The 20,639-nt window shown below is 57.2% G+C and overlaps 1 protein-coding gene across 7 annotated transcripts in view; it reads left to right on the top strand.

The window, feature by feature from the left end:
• PACS1 (phosphofurin acidic cluster sorting protein 1) overlaps positions 1-10,708 on the top strand; it is a 141,478-nt gene extending 130,770 nt beyond the window's left edge. For 3 of the 7 annotated variants that reach the window (XM_060158566.1, XM_060158567.1, XM_060158572.1), the window contains 10 exons: positions 388-494; positions 1,166-1,320; positions 1,456-1,566; positions 2,196-2,298; positions 2,711-2,753; positions 4,932-4,974; positions 5,226-5,361; positions 7,566-7,792; positions 8,984-9,103; positions 9,216-10,708. In XM_060158566.1, coding sequence (XP_060014549.1) covers positions 388-494; positions 1,166-1,320; positions 1,456-1,566; positions 2,196-2,298; positions 2,711-2,753; positions 4,932-4,974; positions 5,226-5,361; positions 7,566-7,792; positions 8,984-9,103; positions 9,216-9,331 — 1,161 coding nt within the window. In that variant the 3' untranslated portion in view covers positions 9,332-10,708. Of the gene's footprint in view, positions 1-387; positions 495-1,165; positions 1,321-1,455; positions 1,567-2,195; positions 2,299-2,710; positions 2,754-3,461; positions 4,975-5,225; positions 5,362-7,565; positions 7,793-8,983; positions 9,104-9,215 lie in introns of those variants that run through there. The other 4 variants (XM_060158568.1, XR_009542308.1, XM_060158571.1 and 1 more) reach the window with 4 other exon arrangements.
• The last annotated feature ends 9,931 nt before the right edge of the window (positions 10,709-20,639 follow it).

The raw sequence follows: 20,639 nt of genomic DNA, 5'->3' as shown, positions 1-20,639 counted from the left end.
GTGAGATGCCAGAGGCGCCCCGGTTTCCACAAAGTCCGCTCAGCAGGGGCAGGGCAACAGCAGCCCCTGTCCCTCCCGCTCCCGTCGTCCACCCGGTTAGATCCCGGGGCCACCTAGCGTGTGGGCGACAGAGGCCGCGTTAGAATCTAATGTGCCCTAGGTCTTCCCACATTTCCGTATGAGCCCATCTACGTGGGGTCCGGCCCCACCTTCTCCTCGCTGGCTGCCGGAAGCCTGACCTTTGCCCGGCTGTGATCTGAACGACAGAGGATGGGGCCCTGCAGCTCGGTCTGGGCCTTGCTGCCCTCTTGGCCTGTGGGGAGGCAGTGCCCCTGCTGCGTGGCCTCACCTGTGTCCCTGCTCCTTTCCCTCCCCCACCCCACGCAGTACGTGGCAGAGCTGCTCCAGGACCAGCGGAAGCCCGTCGTGTGCACGTGCTCCACGGTGGAGGTCCAGGCCGTGCTGTCCGCCCTGCTCACCCGTATCCAGCGCTAGTAAGGGCTCAGCTCTTCTCCTGCCCTTTGGGGTTCCCTCTGACCTCATCCTCCCACCCTGATTTCTAAGCAGTGAGAGGACCTCCTGGCCTTATCAGACCACGAATTCGTAATTGGTACCTGGTTGGGCAGCGTCAGACCGTGGTGTTCTGATGCCCCTGCTGGCCCCAGAGGGTTGGGGTAAAAATGTCACCTTCCTGCCCACCTGCCTCCCCACCTGGTCTCCTGCCACACCTTGAGTTGCCTCGTCCTCTTCTTAAGCCCATGACGAAGAAGGCCGGGCAGAGAGAGCCCAGGGTTTTACAAGACCTTTTACTCCCGTCCCTCCGACTACCCAGAGTCGGGGCCTTCGCTCCGTGGGAAGGAGCTGCGGGCTTTCCCGGGTGTCTGGGCTCATGCCCACCGCCAACCCCAGGGTGCTGCTGAGTTGTCTCCCCCTGAGCCTCAGCCAGTTCTGCCTTCCTTCTAGACAATTCCCTGTCCTCTCTGATCCTGGGTTTCTCTCTGTTTGCAAAGCGCTGTGGTTTACTGCCTCTCCCTGTATTATTTTGTTTATTGGTTTGCTTTTCCCCGTGGGCTGTTGAGATCAAGTGAAGTCTGAGCTTGGGGCCTTCCTCTGAGCCGGTCGCAGGCCCACCTGACCTAGCCGTGCCTTTCCCCTTGCTTCCCAGCTGCAACTGCAACTCCTCCATGCCGAGGCCGGTGAAGGTGGCAGCGGTGGGCGGCCAGAGCTACCTGAGCTCCATCCTCCGCTTCTTCGTCAAGTCGCTGGCCAGCAAGACCTCCGACTGGCTGGGCTACATGCGCTTTCTCATCATTCCCCTCGGTAAAGGCTCAGCAGGGCCCACTCCTGAAGCGGGGTGGTGGCGCTGGGTCCCAGGAAGTGACGGGCAGGGAGACCGAAGGCTGGGCCATCATTCACCCCCTCACCAGCTCTCCTTGTCTGGTTTCCACCTACCAGGTTCTCACCCGGTGGCCAAGTACCTGGGCTCCGTCGACAGTAGGTATAGCAGTATCTTCCTTGATTCTGGCTGGAGAGATCTGTTCAACCGCTCAGAGCCCCCGGTGTCAGGTAACGGCCCCTCATAAGGGACCAAGATAGAATGTGGCCTGATTTCTGGAGAGCCAGGGGCGAGGGGCGTGCCGCTTCTCCCTGTGGCGTGTTCGTTTTTTTCAGTACTTATTAAAAGGAGGCCCATTAAGCGCAGCCCTTCCACTCTGGATGTGTTTAGTCTCTGCTATTTGCTCTGCACAGCTGGAAACGAGGGCTGTGAGGGTGGCAGGGAATACGAATAACGCTCCTGAAAGACAGAGGAGAGGTGGCAGGAATGGGCGCGCAAGCTTGGGCTCTGCGGGGCCGGGAGGTGGTCAGTGCTCCCACAGGCCTTGCAGGGAGTGCCGGGCAGACGTTGGATGGGGAGGGCAGGCTGCTGCAGTGGTTCCAAGGTTGCTGCAAGCAGAGACAGAGGCGGGGGCGAGCCAAGCCTGGGAGGGGCAGGCTGGGGAGGACAGCACGCAGATCGGATGGGAGGACGGCTCTTTGCTCCATGATTCGTTAGATTCAAGCCAGTGGGTCTTCAGAGCCCTTTCTCTGCCTCAACTCCTGGGGTCTTCTGGTGGGACGCAGGAAGGGGGCTCTCGGAGAGGGTTTTCGGGCTCACTTGCTGAAATGTCGGCGTTTGTCTCTTGACTTCTCTGCAGAGCACCTGGACGTGGTTGGGCGGGTGATGCAGTACGTCAGCGGCGCGGGCGTGACGCACCAGCTGCCTGTGGCGGAAGCCATGCTGACCTGCAGGCACAAGTTGTAAGTTGACCGAGGGGTTTCTTAAAAACAGGTTGGGTGGGCTAGATAAATCTTAGGCCTCCTTTGCTTTTTCATACTTTCCTTCTCCCCACCCCATTTCCCTTGGTAAGAACTCAAGAGGATATGAGAGTGTTTTTTGCTGCCTCCCCCCAAGGCGTTCCCTTCCTTGCCTGGGCCTCCCCACCCGTGTGGGCGCCCCTCAGTACAGACCCGGGAGCAGTGGTAGAGTGTGCAGAATCGGAGCTTCTGCCTCCATTTGGTGGCTCCTCGCGCCATCCTGAGGCGCCGTGGGAAGATGCTGTGTAGTGTCTGGACTCCCTTAAAGCCACAGTAAAACATGGAAAGCTTGTGTCCCCATCTCTCCACGAAGTCTCACCCCCCAACTGTAAAGCTTTCCTGTCTCTCCCAACAGCCCTGATGAAGACTCGTATCAGAAGTTTATCCCCTTCATTGGCGTGAGTACAACTCCCCTGTTCTACGTACCCCACCCACCCATTCTCCTGGCCTTCCTGTTCTGCGCGTGCACACGTGCGTGTGCACGCGCGCACACACACACACACACACACACACACACACACACACACGACTCATCTAGACAGCGGTTCCCATCCGGAGGCGATTTTGCCCCCAGGGGACATCTGGCAGTGTCTGGTCTGGAGACAAGTTTGGCTGTCACAGCTGGGGATGGGGGTGGTACCGGCATCTCATGGGTGGAGCCCAGGGACATGCTAACCATCCTGCAGGGCACAGGACAGGCCCCCGACAGAGAGTGATCCAGCCCCGAGCGTCAGCAGTGCCGAGGTGAGGGAGCCCCAGGCTGGGACAGGCACCGAGCTGTTCCTTGCAGTGTCCTTTCCCGATCAGGGGCCGTCCCCAGCTCACCACGGCTATCTCATGTTTATTACACCAGGCGCTGAACTTGGCGCCGTGGCCTAGGGAGTGATGTCCAGGGCATTGGTTCTACAGGCTCCAGGGAACAGAAAGCTGCCTCGCGGATAACGATAGATGATACTCGTAGAAGTCCGAGGAGTCAGTAGCCTTCAGAGTCGTGTGGACACCAAGCGGAAGAGGCTCTTTCCTCCTCCTGCTTAGTCAAGGCAGAGTCTCTACACGAGCGGATCTTGAACATAAAAGGAAAACCTCTTGGGTGTCTTTGGTGTCAGGTGGTACCGGCCTTTGCTGCACAAAGGCCTAGGCCACAAGGCAGAGACCGACCGAGAGAGGGAGCGCAGAGGGGACAGAGCCAACGCCCTGCCAGGGCCAAAGCACGACACAGACGCGTGGCTGGGAACTCTGATTTCCATTTGCAAGACGATTGAGTTTCTCTTCCAGACCAGCTGGTATCTTTTCCTACAGTCTCCCCGAGGATCCTCCCAGCTTCTAGGGGAGATGGGGCATGTGCGGGGGAGGGGCCCAGCTCCCACTGTCCCTGTTCTCTGTTCGTCCCAGACCCTGGGCATCTCGAGAGATCTTGGGAGAGGCCTGATCCTGGGGAGATCCTCCGTAAAGCCTCCTGTCTGCCTGGTCCAGTCAGTCCCCATTAGCCACTGGGGCTGCTCCCACAGCCCCGCCGCAGGCCCGGGACCGTGGCCCGTAGCCGAGGCTGGCAGTCTGACCCACATCTTTGTGGCGCTGTGGGGTCTTCATGGAGCTGGGGGTCACTGCCTACTCCAGCCTCGCAGCAAGACAGAGGGATAGAAAAAATTAAAAATTCAAACAAACAAAGGAGCTGGCAGCCTTGTGCAATGCCAGAGGAGTGAGGGGAGAGGAGTCGTGTCCAGAAGTTCAGGGTATCGATGTGTTACTTTCTGGGAATTAAAATCAGGATGTGTAGAGGATCGGGAACAAATTTCAGCAAAGGGCAGCATTGTGCTCTGATCCGTGTGTGACCCCTGCTCCCTACCGTCCCCGGGGCCCAGCTTCCATGACCTCCCCGCCCTGCTGTGCCTCTGCAGGGTGCTGGGATTCACCTGTCACCTCAGGCCCCAGCCCTGACCTTCATGGTCTGTCTCTAGATGTGCCCTTTGCTGGCCACGGGAGGGCCCCCTTCTGTCCTTCCCAGAATTCTCTCAGAGGAATCTAAAATTCTCTGGGGAGCTGAAATGGACACCACTGCCTTGCGGGGAGGGAGCGGCGGTACTGGGGACTCCCTCCTCATTGGTGTTCCTCCAGATTCCAGGAAGTCTGGAAAGGAGGGGCCTGCTCCCAGCATGTCAGCGTGTTCCAGCTGTTCGCTGGGCCTGGTGCAGCACACGCGCCCCCCCAAGCCCCCGCCACACCCCGCTCCTGTCTGCCGAGGCTTTCTCCCGGTCCTCCCCTCTCTCTGACATGAGACGACAGCCTCCTGCCCAAGTGGTCTTAGAAGAAATGAAATCAGGACACAAAAGTGCTTCCCACCCTCCAGGTGGCCTTGCCTGCATCCCCAGAGAAGAGCTGCAGGTCTCCTGTGCCCCTGACTCATTGTTTGCAGCTGGGCTTTTTCACATCTCTTTAACTATCCGGTCTGCTCGGGATCGGCAGAGTCTTAAAGCCTACGAGCCAACAGTGTGCGGTGGCGGCCGCTGGTTCCAGCTGATCAGAGCGCGTCCAGCTCTGGTAGGAGGATCTAATGCGGCATCTCTTCTCCCTCCCAGGTGGTGAAGGTGGGTCTGGTCGAAGACTCTCCTTCCACTACAGGTGAGCCTGGGGCCCCTTGGCCTCTACAGGGTGAGGGTGGTGCCTTGCCGTCTCCTTCCTATTCAAACAGGCCAGAAGGCGAAGACTCAGGGGATCCCAGGCCAAGGCAGAGCTCGAGCCTCGGAGCGAGGCAGTGGCCGGGGCGGAGTGGGGAGCAGGCTGCAGCCGAGACGGGGGCGCCTCGACTCCCTGGCACCAGAGGGTCGGGACGGCTTCCCCTGCCCAACTGTGTCTGTCTGTCCCGCTGGCAGGCGATGGTGATGACTCACCCGTGGTCAGCCTTACTGTGCCCTCCACGTCGCCGCCCTCCAGCTCAGGCCTGAGCCGAGACGCCATGGCCACCCCTCCTTCCTCCCCGTCCATGAGCAGCGCCCTGGCCGTCGTGGGGTAAGCCTGTCGCTGGTTCCTGTCTTTCCTGCCACGTCCTTCCATCGGGGCAGCAGCCCGACTGATTTCCCTGCTGCCACAGCGTGTAGGACGGTGACACTGAGCTTGGAAGGTGGCGGGGGGAGGGAACGAGAGCAGTGGAGCTAGGTCGCTGGCCAAGCAGGTCATCACACAGCTCTGCAAATGCAGGCTCCCGTCTGTCCTGTCTGCCTCACAGGTATAAGGTCGAGTGAGACAAAGGGCAGAGAGGCCCTTGGCAGCCTGTAAAGTGCTGTGCATGTGTCTTGTTGTAGGACTGCCCAGTGTGGTAGAGGGAGTGTGGGCGTGGGCGTCACACACACCCGGATTTGAGTCACGGTTTGTGTTACGTCCACCGTGTTAGCTTGTGTTAAAGAACAGATCACTCAGTGACACCTGTTAAAGCAAGAGAGACTTTCTCCACGTTGGGAACAGTCGCCGTAGGTGTCGGGACCACCTCGATGGGATTTTGCAGTGAGAGAGGGACGGGACCTGACTCCAAACCCTTGAGCAGCTGGGTTTGCAGTCCAGGAGCAGCGTGGGGGCAGCGGATGGAAAATCACCAGGAGGAACGTCGGGAGTGAGGAGGGGTGTGATTCCGGCTAAACGGACCTGACAGGAGCCTTGCTGGCGACACTCCTGAGGGAAGGTGGAGGGTGCGGAGCCTAATCAGAGATCCAGGGTGACCAGAAATGCGGGCCGGGGGCTTCTTGCAAGAACTGGATTTTCCAAGGAAGTGCACAGGTGGGCCCGGGAAGAGGTGCAGGAGCCTGACTAAAGTTTGGTCAAGCAAAGAATCTTTGTCGCTTGGGCGAGTTACTAAGCCTCATTTCAACTCCGTGAAAGTAAAGGTGAAATAGCCCCGTCGGTCTTGCTGTGAGGCGGAAGCGAGAGCGCGCATTAGTGCCCGGCCCGTGGGGGTGCGGCTCCTTCCAGGCACTCAGTCCGTCCATCACTGAAAGGCTGCCGCGGCCAATGACACAGGCAGGACCCTGTTCCAGAGCCCAGGCTCCTGGGCCCCAGCAGCACCAAAGCCACAGAGAGAGTGCTGTGAACAGTCAGGGAGGGGTGGCTGTGAGGGGGACGGGAATTTCTTTAGGATGTCAAATATCCAAAGTTTAGACCAGGCGGGCAGGGAGGCCTCCAGGAGCTGAGCAGAGCGGGGGTGGGCGGGAGGGCAGTCCCACAGCGGGGCTCAGGGAACAGCCTTCGAGGTGGGAAAGGGCTGAAAGGAGCCCCTGCTCCTTCTTCCTCCCCGTTCCCTTTCTTCTACCCTCACCTTCCTGGTCTTCTGGTGATGGTCCCTATGGAGCAGAGAGGGTAGGCCCTGGCCAGTGGCTTTTCCAGAACCCCCAGTGACAGAATACGAAGTGTTCTCAGGGCGGAGCCCAGACCCCAGCCCTCACCCTCCCTTGCCCTGTCTTCCCCCTTCGCTTCCCATCGAGGGTCTGCCGCTGACTTGCCGAAGTGCATGAAAAGGAGGAAATCCCACCACAGGTCACATTGTGACCTCACGGTCCAGGCTTCCTGGGTGCCTGGGGGCCAGCCTTACCCCGACCTCCTTTCCCATCCAGTTTAAGCTGGGTTTTTAATGGAACCACTGAATCCAGGCAGAAAGAAAGACGTCAGATGACTTTTGTAGCCTATTGTGTCTGGCGCCTCCTTTCAAGAAAACATCAGCTTTTTTTCCCCTTGGAGCTAAAATTATCCCTGAGCTAGAAGCGCCAGAGACGGGAGGAAGCCACAGGCCGGCCTCCGCCAACTGCCCCCGGGGCCGCTCCGGAGCCGCCGCGGTGCTCCCTCCTCTGCCCCACTTAATCTCCCCCACGCTTGGTGGGGTTCTGCCCCGGCTCTGCTCATGAGGGGTGTGCATGTGTGTGTGTGTCCTTGTGTATGTGTGCGCACGTGTGCATGCACACACTTTCTCCCTTCGTTGCCTCGTTCCCGTGTGACTTTTTATTCGGTTCCCTCGTGCGGACTCGGGTCTTCACCCTCTCATGGCTGTGTCCTCAGATCAGCCTGATTCTCCACTCCCACACCAGCCAGTGCTGTGAGGCTGGAGGGAACCCGGAGCCACTTAGCGGGCGCCTCCCCCGGCCCCTCCCAGAGCCTGGCGGGGCCCTCTCCACCCCGTCTGCCCTGTGGTCAGGAACTGAGCCCGCTCTCCGGCGTCGCCCCTTCTCCAGGAGCCCCAGCAGCCCATATGGGGACGTGATTGGCCTCCAGGTGGACTACTGGCTGGGCCACCCTGGGGAGCGGAGGAGGGAAGGTGACAAGAGGGACGCCAGCTCCAAGAACACCCTCAAGAGCGTCTTCCGCTCGGTGCAGGTTTCCCGCCTGCCCCACGGTGGGGAGGCCCAGCTTTCCGGCACCATGGCAATGACCGTGGTCACCAAAGAGAAGAACAAGAAAGGTAAGTGACATGTGAGGCCACAGGCCATCAGGGCCACCAGGCCTCCCCGTCTGTCTCGGGGGCTGGGACAGGACGTGCTTCTGGGAGACTGTGGACGAGGACAAAGGCAGCACACGTATCATGTGATCCAGCCTGGGGTCCCGCGGGGGTCCCGCCTCACCTTGTGGGACGAGGCCGTTCCTTCTGTCACAGAGGAGACCTCGCTCCCCAGGGGGTCACTGGTCCCTGCCTGCAGAGCATCGGCACCTGAGGGGCTGAGGCAGTTTTTGCTGCCATAAAGAAGGGAGGCTTTCTGGCCACCGCCCTCCGGGATGGACGGTGTGACAGGGGAGGACATGTCCCCCTGCCACAGCCCCACGGAGCGGAGCACTTGCACCCAACCCTGGAGGCCACCCAAGCCTTCTGCAAAGGGCATGGCTGTTGTTAAGAATCCGGGGGAACGGAGCCCAGCCCAGAGGAGAGGGTGGCTTCAGCGCCAGCAGTGGCGGGGGAGCGGGTCCCGTGCACTGGGAAAGTGAGGCAAGAACCGCCACGGCCAGGCCACCGTGGGGACGTCACTCGCTGCTGTCGGTCCCCGTCGGGAAGCCACACAGCTGGCTCTGTGTCTGCAGAAGCCGGCAGGGTGACTCTGGGGCGCTCGCAGCCCCCCAGCCGTCAGGAAGGGGCTTCCTTCACTGCCGGGCCCCGCCTTCCTCCTCTGGGCGCATCCAAAGCGGCTGGGCTTTTCCGTTCATGCCTCTCTGGAAGAGCTCCCCCGGAGGGCGGCCAGGGCCATGCCAGACCCACAGCCAGGAGCCGTCCGGGCACCCAGAGACCTGCCTAGGGCGTCCCGGGGCGGAGCTCACGCAAACCCTGCCGCAGGGCCTCCCCGCGCAGGCGCATGAGCTGGTGGGAAGGAGGCACCCGACAGGGCAGCAGAGCCCCTGCCCCACAGGCTGCCGGAACGTTCGAGCTGGAAGGGACTCGGAGACCGTCTGGCCCTGGGTCCTCGTTATTCAGTGAATATATCGAGGCCCAGGGAGAGCAGGAGCTCGCAGACCCTGATACGTAGCCCGGAGCCAGGGAGCAGGGGAGAGGAGTCGGCTGTCTGCCGTTCACCTCCCTTCCCTTGGGGGGAGAGGGCAGCGGACGGGGGAGAGTGGTGGCCGCTTTTCAGGGGCTGTGACAAGGCGGTTCCTGCTTGCTTTCCAGTTCCCACCATCTTCCTGAGCAAGAAGCCTCGAGAAAAGGAGGTGGATTCTAAGAGCCAGGTCATCGAAGGCATCAGCCGCCTCATCTGCTCTGCCAAGCAGCAGCAGACGATGCTGAGAGGTGTGGGCGGGGGAGGGGGGAGGGGGCAGGGGGGCCGCGGCCCTCCCCAGCGACCCTGGGAAGACGGCCTTAGCAGCCCCGGTCACCCCCTCGCCTCCCCTGTCACCCCCAGTGTCTATCGATGGAGTCGAGTGGAGTGACATCAAGTTCTTCCAGCTGGCAGCCCAGTGGCCCACCCACGTCAAGCACTTTCCAGTGGGACTGTTCAGTGGCAGCAAGGCCACCTGAGGGCACCGTCTCCTGGCTACTCTCCCTCCTGGCACTGCCACCAGCCTCACCGCCTGCAGGCAGGGGGAGGCCAGCAGGCCCAGGCCCAGCGTCCCCTTTCCTGGCCCCGGGGCCTGCATCTCCCTGGCCCGGTCCTGAAGGCCACTGCCACCAGGGACGCTGCTCCCCACCCCCACCCCCCGCCATGCTGGGTCCCATCCGTGGGCAGCCCCCGCCCTCCCTCTCTCCTTTTCCTCCTCTCCCTCCGTTCCAGGCCCAAGGCATGTTGATTTTGCCTTTTGGCGGCCAACCCTGGTCCCTGGAACTGAGTCCTCCAGGCCTTCCTTCGCCTGACTTCCAACCTCTTTCTCCACGTGGCACCGGTTCCCTTCCCGGAAACAGGAAACCCAGGGTCCTGGCCCACAGCAGGGGCTCCAGCCTCCCCCATCTCCCCCAGGATCTCGTTTTCTAAAGCTCAGCTGCCAGATGCCACTCAGCCGGTCCCCCTCTAGTGGGGCCCAGAGCCAAGGCCACTTCCCACTGCTGTGGGCTGACGGGGCACGAACCCTCCCACCCCCTCATCCCAGGACAGCATTTCTGGGGCCACGCGTGGGTTTCTGGGGTGGAGAGGGCTCCGTGGTCTCGCCCGTGCAAGGGTTCACCGCGCCCAGGTCCCCTGTAGGGGCCGCGCGTGTCCCTGAGCGGTTCTTTGGTTGTCCGCCCAGCCAGTCTCTCGGTGGTTCCGTGTGACTCACCTGGGCGCTGGTCCCTGTCCTTGGGTCTCCCCCTGTTGATGGCTCTCCTCCCCAGCCTCCTCCCCCACACCCCCAGCACACCTCCGCCTCTGCCTGCAACTCTGCACCCGGAGAGATGGGAGGCAGCCCCATCCAACGTGTCGTCTGTGGCCCCGGTCCCTGCGGCTCCCTGCTCCCCGTGTCCATCCGTTTCCTTTCGCCGGTCTGTCTTCCCCTCCTCACCTGGAGCCCTGGCCTGGACAGGCCCCGTCCTCCTAGCCAAGCCTCCCTCTCTCCACGGCCTCAGGGGGCCTGAGCCCCTCAGCCCGCACCATCGGCCTTGGCCTTCTCGGGGAGACGCGGAGCGCGTGGGTGGAGCTCCAGCTGCAGCCCTCCCAGCCCGTCAGCGCCTCCGGAGCTTTGCCGTGGCCCTCTCACCCCTTCTAGAAGTTTTTGCACAGAACTTCATTTTGAAAAGCGTTTTTCTCATTCTCCATACCTCCCCCAAACTCCTCCAGCCCTTCCCCCGGCTCAGCCCTGCTGTCCAGAGCGTCCCTGGGGCTGTGCTGCTCACTCAGCCGGAGGGAGGGGCGGGGTGGGAGGGACTAAGAGGATGTTGGATTTTTCATTCAATAAACTGGTGATTTCTTACCAACGAGCAAGCCTTAGGCTTCTGCGCCTCTCATTGTGACACAAGATCTGTCCTCGTCCCCACTTCACGCCGCGGCCACTTCACTCAAAATCAACTGGGGGGGACTTCCCTGGAGGTCCAGTGGTTAGGACTCCGCACTCCCACACGGGGGCCCTGGGTTCGATCCCTGGTCAGGGAACTGGGATCCCGCAAGCCGCGCGGTGCAGCCAAAAAGGAAAAAAAATCAACTGGGAACTGGCTGGAAAGAAGCAGTTTCCTGTTTGCTTGGTGATAGAAACAGAGGTGTGAAGGTGTGTTGCCCAGTATGAGGCAAGCGGAGGTCAGGAACAGACGTCAACACCGTTCCCACTCCGAAACCCCATTTTTCTCTGGCACCTGCCGTCCCCAGATCCCACCTCCCAAGGCAATGACACATCGTCGGCAGCTTCCACTCTTGCGACTGGAGATTAGAACTCCGCTTCTCTCCCGCTGCTAGGCTGACGTCCTGCCACGGTTTCAGAAAGTTGGTGAAGTCTGAGGCCCAGGTGGAGGGAGTGAGCTGGGGTCCATCATCAGGCTCGCCTTCCTGTCCGCCCTTAACCTGAGAGGTGACGGTCAGAGCTCCTGCTTCCTGGAAGCCTAGCTCTTCACGCGCTCCCGGGACAGAGGCCTGCACGCCAGTGCCCAGAAGTGGGAGCTTGCGTATCCCCCCCTCCGCCACCGCCACCGCCTGCAGGACACAGCCCCAGAGGAGCGGACGGCCAGGTGGGGCAGGCTGTCACTGGCTCCCCAAGTCCTGTGGCCAGGTCACCTAACAGAGGGAGGCTCTGGGACCCAGCAGTGCGGCCACCCAGGCTCTCTGGGCCTGGAAAATGGAACCAGTGCCCATCTTCCAAGGGTCAGAGTCTAGTCAGATACCGGAAGTTGTCCCAGAAACGCAGTCTGCACGCGTTACTTCCCGGATGAGGGGTACAAGCCGGCCAGTGAGAGGAAATGCCAGGAGAGAGCGAGGCTGAGGTGGGCTAGACGGGGTACAGAGCCAAGGCGCCCACGGAGGCTCCGGCAGGGCAGGGGCCTGGGGACCTGGGCGCTGGTGGGGGGCCCGAGCGGGACGGGCGTGGGACAGGTGGACTCAGGTCCCAGCTCAGAACCGAGAGGGGAAGCAGACGACGGAGAGACGAGCGTGAGGAGGCGTGAGGAGGCGGCGTGAACTCCCTGCCGACCTGACTCCAGCCTCGGCCTCCTGCCCGTGGAGACCAGCACCCTCCCCTGCCCCTGCCCTGGCCCAGGGTCCCTCCCACCTTCTCCAGGGCTTCCTCCTGCTGCGCCCCCTCTCCTGCATCATCGGTTCCCCCACTCCACCAGGTGGTTCACGTCCACGTGCAGACGTGCAGTGATAGCTCCCTGGTTCTAAATCCCCTCTGGCTGCCACACCACGTCTCTGCTCCCCTTACAGCGAAAGTCTTCAAAAGGGGGTGTTGCAATGTAAATAGAAGTGAGAGTTTTCTTTCTTCTGAGAGCAGGGAAAACAAAGGGAACAGCAAACAGGCTAGAGAAGAAACAAAACCTGGCCTGAAAGAGTTAATCACTCCTTGGTTTACTTTAACTGTCACTAATTGGTAGTTAAATAGATTTGTACTTTATAAAGCTAACCTCCCTGACACTACGTAATTTACATTCGGCACCTATCACCCCTAACTCTTCCGTGACTTACATCCCGTGCCTCTCACTCCCTAACCTTATTACCACCCCAGCACTCACATTCTGTACGCCCCTGGTAACAAATCGCCCCCTATCGTTTCTGCATTTCAGAAACAGGATCACTGGCTGATAAACCAGAGGCAAACGGACACAGTTACCAGACTGCCAGACCCCAGTTACCAGGCGGCCTGATGCCATCTGTGACTGCTTTGAAATAATGCAAAGGAAAAGAAGAATGCAAGACCTTCACTACTTTGATCCTTATCTTATACCCCGGACTGCAAGCCCCACATATAAAATCTTCCCTGATTCCCAAGGAGGGAGGGCACAATTCTTGAGGCACTAGCCTGCTGTGTCTTCCCTTCTGCCTGGCAGAAAATAAAGCCATCTTTCTCTTCCTCCAAAATCCCTGTCTCCGTACTTCTGTTCAGCCTTGGTGCACAGGGAAGCCGATATTTCGGCAACAGGGGCTGTTCGGGTTCCCTGTCTCCGGTCCTCCCACTCCTCGGGCTCGTTCCTCACTTCCCCATCAGGAGTTAGGAGTTCCTTTGCCAAGGTCACTGATGACGTGGGTTGCCAGGTCCAAGGCTCAGTTTTCTTGTCTGACTGACTAGGAGCATCTGATGCACGTGATCACTCCTCGCTCTGCCTGTAGACGGCGCTCTGCTCTCCCCGCCCCACCCCCGGCCCCTACCCCTCCCCGCCTCTTCTCTGGCTGCTCTTTCTGGGCCTCCCTTGTGTCCTCCTCATCTTCCCGACCTCTGGCCTCCCCTCTCCCCTCACCCAGCCCCAGGGTGGGAGACACTCCCTGTGTTCAGACTTCCCGACTCTGTAGTTGCTGAGGCCGGAATCTTTAAAATCGTCCTCGACTCCCCTCTCTTACACCCAGCATCCAGTCCCCCCCCCTCCCCCGGCAAATCCTATAGGCCTTCCCTTGAAGACAGACCCAGAGCCCTGCAGCTCCTGGCCTCTTTCACTGCTGCTCTCCTCTCTTGTCTGGATGTCATAATAGCCTCCTAATTACCTCTGCTTCCATCTACTCTTCCCGTAGCCTATTCTCCACACAATGGCCAGAGAAAGCCTTTTAAAATGTTAATTAGATCGCGTTAAATTACTGATCCAAACTGTCCAATGGCTTCCCACCCCACTAGGAATATAATCCAAAGACCTCCTCACAACCTCCAGGGCCTACCTGATCTGACCTGCCTGGGGCTGCTTATCTGATCTCTTCTCACTCTACCCCTCACCCACTGGCCTCCTCTGCATTCCTCAGACACACGGTGCACATACTGCCTCAGGGCCTTTGCACGAGCCATCCTGCCCCTGCCCATCCTGCTCCTGCCCCTGGATCCGTATGACTTGCTCCCTCACTCTGGTCTCCGCTTAAATGCCACCTCAGAGAGGCCTACCCTGTTCAGCCTCTCTAGAACAGCACCTCCCTTTTCTCTCACCCTTTCGTTTTTCTTATTAGCACTTCTCACTCCTTGGCATTTAATTACTTGTCTCTCCCCACCAGAATGTAAGCTCCAAGAAAACAGGAACTTTATATTTTTTTCCTGCTCTATCCTTGGCACCCAGGATACCACCTGGCTCATCATAGGTGAACAAATACATACTTGCTGACAGAATGAATGAAAAGCCTTTGCGCTGCTGGAACAGATGGGACTCCTCATCCACAGTTGCTACTCAGACCCTTCAAGGCCTCAGCCCCAAAGGACACCTGAGTTTTCTCTTAGGCGTGGAGCAGCAACATAGACTCTTACTCTGAGCAAAGAGGAGGTAGAGAGTTGTTCAGGAATGGTTTCCAGGATTCCAAAGGCGAGGCAGCTCTGGTGGAAGATGCGCCCCAAGACGACTCCCAGGGGCCAGGCCAGAGCACAGCCGCCCACGGGGCCGCCAGAACAGAAACGTTCTTTAAAGGCAAAGGGGTGGCATTTTGGTGCAGAAGGTAGAGGAGCCACTATCTGATCTGCACACCAACTCCGGACTGGTTTTATTTTTTAAATAAATTCATCTATCTATTTGTTTATTTATTTATTTATTTTTGGCTGTGTTAGGTCTTCGTTGCTGCGCGTGGGCTTTCTCTAGTTGCTGCGAGCGGGGGCTACTCTTCGTTGCGGTGCACGGGCTTCTCATTGCGGTGGCTTGTCTTGTTGCGGAGCACAGGCTCTAGAGCGCGCGGGCTTCAGTACTTGTGGCACGCGGGCTCAGTAGTTGTGGTTCATGGGCTGTAGAGCGCGGGCTTCAGTAGTTGTGGTGCACACGGGCTTAGTTGCTCCGTGGCATGTGGGATCTTCCCAGACCAGGGCTCGAACCCGTGTCCCCTGCATTGGCAGGCGGATACTTAACCACTGCGCTGCCAGGGAAGCCCCCAGGTTTTATTTTTTATTTAAATAAACTCTTGGAGAACTCCCGGGAGGTCCACTGGTTAGGACTCCGCGGTTTCACTGCTGAGGGCCTGGGTTCAATCCCTGGTCGGGGAACTAGGATCCCACGAGCCGCCTGGCGTGGCCCATATAAATAGATACATAAATAACCTTTTATTTTAGAATAGTTTTAGACTTACAGAAAAGTTGCAAAGATAGAACCAAGAGTTGCTGTGTACCCCTCACCCAGTTTCCTCTATTGTGTATGTGTTCCATTGGCATGTACATCTATCATAACTAATGATGATGATTAACTAAAGTCCACATTTGACTCAGATTCCTTAGTTTTTCCCTAATGTCTTTTCTCAATTCCAGAATCCCATCCAGGATGCCACACTACGTCTAGTACTTGGGGCTATGACATTCTCTCAGACTTTCCCTATTTGGGGTGACCTTGACAGTTTGGAGGAGTCCTGGTCAGGCATTTTGTAGGATGCCCCTCGACTGGGATTTTTCAGCATGCCATACCAAGGGTACATGCCATTGGCGCGATATCCCCGATGATGTTAACCTTGATCATTTGACTAGTCAGGTGTCACCCTCTTTCCAAACTGTGCTCTTCAGAAGGAAGTTGCCAAGCACAGCCCACACTTAGGGAGAGAGGAGTTTTCCCTTCATTACTTGGAATTCTGTACCACAGATTTCAGATCAATGTGTTCAGCTACTGTACTTTCATCACCCACTGCTGTGTCCAAGGACTAAGGGCAGAAATCGCCCTGTCACGGTCACTACGGACATTTTCTTTTAGCCAGGCTGCTGCTGAGTGCTTCCCGTGGTTTACTTCACTGAATTCTTAGAGCAGCCCTAGGAAATTGATTCAGCTGATATTTCCTTTTTTTTTTTTTTTTTTTTGCGGTACGCAGGACTCTCACTGCTGTGGCCTCTCCCGCTGTGGAGCACAGGTTCCAGACACACAGGCTCAGCGGCCGTGGCTCACGGGCCCAGCTGCTCCGCGGCACGTGGGATCCTCCCGGACCGGGGAACGAACCCGCGTCCCCTGCATCGGCAGGCGGACTCCCAACCACTGCGCCACCAGGGAAGCCCTGATATTTCCTTTTTACCAAGGAGGATGCCAAAGGTCAGAGAGCCTCGCCTCCCAATTCTCAACTCTCATTTCTAACCATTTACTTGACTTGAATACACCCAGCCATCTCAAACCTCATATGGCCAATACAGAACTCTCCATGTCCCTTGCTCCTCCCCAGTCTTAGTAAGTAGCACCAGCATCCCTCCTATTACTCAAGCCAGAAACCAATGAGCCAGCCTCTGTCATCTTGGCAACTCCTGTCCATTCTGCCTCGCAAGCGCCTCACTCCCTTGCTAGAGGCCTTCAGTGAGTGGCTTCCTAATGCCTTTGAATACAGCTGCCCAACCCCACGGTCCTTCAGCCAGCACGGTCTCCCCACCCCACCTCTCTAATTTCACTTTGAGTAGCTTCGCCCCCCCCCGCCCCCCCAGTGCTCACCACCCTCGGGCCACACCTGAACTTACAGTAATCAGATCCCTCCTCCTCTCTCCACCTTATACGCTCTCCCTGGCCTGCTGAGTGTCCCCTTTTCCTTTAGGATGTAGCCTGCACATCACCTCCTCAGAGAGGTCTTCCCAACTGCTCTGCCCCAAACCCCACTGTTAGTCTCTACCTCGGTCCTTTCTTCAGTCGGGACATCCACTGTCACCTGCAATAAATGTCTGTACCATGTTAGAAGGAGAGCTTCAGGGAGGGCAGGGACTCAGGCTGCCTCATTGCTGTGTCCCCAGCCCCCATCACTCTGGTCCAAGGCAAACGCTCAAAGGCCAGATAAAGGAATGAGCAAGGGGGAAAGTCACTTGTCTGACACACTCAGAGTGGCCAAGAAGGAGCCAGATTTCTAACCCAGGTCATCGGACTCCAGGCCATCTCTCAAGGCCCTGCTCAGATCCCAACTTGCCAACCCTCCATCTGTCCTACATGTATTAAGTTCCTACCGTGGGCCAGTTCCTGTCCTAGGTATGATGACACACGGATGAATCTAGGGCTGTGTCTTTACCTATACCTATAAGGAAACTCTGAGCCTCGCAGGGGAGACAGACAAATAGACAATTGCCACAGAGCATGAAAGTTTGCTTGGGAGCACACAGGAGGGGCAGCTAAGCCAGCCTGGGAAGGGGTGTACAAGAAGATGTCTCAAAGGAAACGATGACCGACATGACAGGTGTTCTGGTGTGGGAAATAGCAAAACTAGAGATTAGACAGAGTCTGGCCTATTCTGAGACTCACACGTGCTTTAGTGGGGCTGAAAGCAATGGTGAGTGATGGGGCAGAAGAGAAAGGAAGTGGCCAGAGCACTGAGGAGCCTTGTAGATATTATTGTTACTACGCTGAGCCAGAGCAAGGACTGTGTAATTTATCGTGAGATCAGTGGGAGCCAATAAAGGATTTTAGGCAGAAAAATGAGATGACAGAATTTGTTTATTTTTTATTTATTTAGGTTGTGCCGGGTCTTAGTTGCAGCAGGCAGCTCCTTTAGCTGTGGCTCGAGGGCTCCTTAGTTATAGCTTGCCAGCTCCTTAGTTGCGGCAGGCGGGCTCCTTAGTTGTGGCATGCAAACTCTTAGTTGCGGCATGCTTGTGGGATCTAGTTCCCTGACCAGGGTTCAAACCCGGGCCCCCTGCATTGGGAGCGCAGAGTCCTAACCACTGTGCCATCAGGGAAGTCCCTGAGATGAGAGAATTTAGAAAGATCACCTTGCTACAACATGTTGGAGGAAATAAGAATGAAAAATGAAAACCGGAGGAGTTCGAAGGGTGTGGCAGCAATTTAGAAAAGATGTGATGAAGACATAGACTAAGATAAGGGTAGAAGAGGAGGTGGAGGAAAATGGAGACTTGAGTCCTATTTAAGAGGCAGAATCGAGGTGTAGGTGGCTGGTTAGAAAACTGGGTCGAAGGAGAAAGAGTCGAGGATGGGGACTGGCCGTCTGCTGGGTGAACCGGCCAATGGTGTAACATCCCTGGAGGAGAGTTTGGTGGGAGATGGTGGGTTTAGGGCAAGGTGGGCGTGTGCTATTCAGAGGTGGAGTTGAACATGTAGGTCTGGATGGAGTGCAGGGAAGTTCTCCGGGCTGGATGGAGATTTGAGTACCCTTAGCATGGGGAAAAGCCGATCTCAGGGAGACGGTGAGATGGGTCCTGGCCGGGCTGAGCTCCCTCTGTCCTGACCACACAGGGCACCTCCTGGCAGCACCAAACATCTCAGCACCCGTTATCTTCAGACTCGCCTATTTGCTGCCTTATTTGTTCCTCACTTTCAATCTGAATGTGTTTTCCCTCCAATGACACCCTAAGCAGAGACTGCCCTATATTTCATGTATACACTACATGAAATATAGGGCTCTCCATACACTAGCACAGGGTCTGTCAAATAGTAAACTTGATGATACTAATGATAATAACTACTAGTAATAGTGTCTGTTATGTAGAGGGCATGATGTTAAGGTCTTAACTCTGCTACTTTATTCTTTTCTCTTGAGGACCCAACAAGGTAGGTATCAGGAAGCTCATTTTACAGATGAGGAAACAGATGAAGTTGCAGCGCATGCCTAAAGCTCCCTGGCCAGCAAACGGAGAAACGCAGCTCTGGACGCAGCTGAGTCCGCCCCCAAAGCCTGTGTGCCCTCCCGCTAAGCAGGACACGGACCTTCCCAGTCTGGCTGGGAGCCCACAAGGAAGAGAGGGTGCAGATTTGCCCCGTGGCTGCCAGGACAGGCATCAAAAGCCTCTCAGGGGAGCTCTGAGCAGACCGGATTCTTAGCTCAGTGGCAGAAAAACTGGCAACCACAACCAAAACTGGTACCTTGTGTTCAAGGTGAAACAGCTCCTCAGGAAGTGGTGAGCTGCCCGTCACGGCCACGGAGGAGGGGTTGCATGAGACATGGTCTTTAAGGAACCTCCAATCTTGAGCACTTATGGGTGAACCTGCTCATGTTTCTCTTTTTCTTGGCTGTGCCATGCAGCATGCAGGATCTTAGTTCCCCGACCAGGGGACGAACCCGTGGCCCCTGCAGTGGAAGCGTGGAGTCTTAACCACTGGACCGCCAGGGACGTCCCGACCTGCTGATGTTTCAAGGGGGATGATATGCTTGGGAAAAGCACCCACCCCCACCCCCACTTCAAAGAAAAGGCAGGAAGCTAGCCAAAGGGAAAAGATTGACTTAAGAAAGCAGATTTCAGTGCTTCCAAGGATCCAAGGGGAAGGGGTGGGAGCAGTGGGAGTGATTTTCAGGGAGAAAACAATGTTGAAAGTAACGAGAACAACTTCTGCAGACATGGGACAGGCGGAGGCAAGCTGATGAGCTCCGTGGAAAATGGCGTAAGAATCACCATTGGGCATGGACTCCTTCCTTTCTTCTCCATTAACTGAGCACCCATCAGCAGCCTGGCACCAGACCAGCAGCTGCGGGGTGGGGGGTCAGGGAGTGGGGAACAGAGCAGGGTGAAGTAACAGTCCCTTCCCTTGGGAGAGCACAGCGTAATCCTCAGAGACAAGATAAAAAGCCGAGTGGCTAAAAAGATTGAACACATGCAAGGTTACGAACTGAAAGCAAGATAAGAGCCTGAGAACCCGGCAGGGAAGGCCCAGCCTTCCCTCTGCGTGGCACACAGGGAGAAGCAGGGCCAGATGCCTAAAGAGAACCACAAAGAAACCACGGAAGCCTAAGGCTAGCAGAAAAGCTGGAACAGGAACCCAGCAAAAATCATAAAAGGAGATTGAAAAATCTTCTCTCCGTTTACCTGGAAAAAGGTGATAAAAGGAATGTGCTCCTTTATTAGATGGAGAGAGAGCACAAGGTTAGAAAGCCCAGGCTTTGTGTTTGAGCCCGAGTATGTGTGGTGTGCATGCATGTACGTGGGCCTGTAAACCCATGCACGTGGAGGTGTGAGTGTGGCACATGGGTGTTCAGTGCCCCTGGGTGAACCTGCCTGAGGCTGTGTGTTGAGGGTGCGTGCGTCTGTGCTTCGTGTGGCTGTGAACAAGCAACATGACCTCGGTCCTCTTGACCTCTACTCTATGGGGTCAGTCTCCCTTACACACTGGGACAAAATGATGTGGACTCTGGATTGGAGAAGGACACAGTGGTCACCTCGTGCAGCTGCCTTCCCCTCTTTGGGCCTCACTTTCCGTACTTGTAAAACAAGGACATTGACGCATTGGCTTTCAACCCAGGGAGCACATCATGGGCACCACTGAAGTTTCAAAATAATAAGAGATGCCCAGGACCCACTCTGGCACTACTGAATCCCGATCTCTAGGAGAGCCTTCTAACAAAGTTCCTTCCCAAGAGGTTCTGAAACCTAGCCTTGGTAAGCACAGCAAAGGTGCCCTGGGCTCCAGATTCCATCTCCTCCCCATGAACTTGACAGCGAGCTGGGCGTGCATTCATGGTATGATGGAGTCTGTTTGCACAAAGGCAGGCTTATCACACCGCAGCCAGTGCAACTGTGGGAAATAGGGCCGCTGTGTAGGCTAAAGACCTCGAATGCAAAAGACTCCAACCTTTAGGGTCCTGGATGAAAACTGACTCGATGAAACTAACAAAGATAAACACAAGCTCTGGACTGAGGCAAACAAAGTAATCGGCAGACACAAGAAACTGGTAACAGCAGGTGCTTCGGAGGAAGGCAGCTGCATGACTGAGGACAGTGGTCAGCGAGAAGGAGCTGCATCTCACTGTAACTTGTAAATGCCTTTTGAATGTTGCATCATGTGAATGTATCAACTGTCTTTAAAAATCACTGGGAGGGACTTCCCTAGCCTTCCTGTGGTTAAGACTCCGAGCTTCCAATGCAGGGGGTGCAGT

The sequence above is a fragment of the Lagenorhynchus albirostris genome, chromosome 9, assembly GCF_949774975.1.
Source record: "Lagenorhynchus albirostris chromosome 9, mLagAlb1.1, whole genome shotgun sequence".
Taxonomy (NCBI): domain Eukaryota; kingdom Metazoa; phylum Chordata; class Mammalia; order Artiodactyla; family Delphinidae; genus Lagenorhynchus; species Lagenorhynchus albirostris.
The sequence above is the reverse complement of the archived record's forward strand: the minus strand, read 5'-3'. Positions and strand labels throughout refer to the sequence as shown.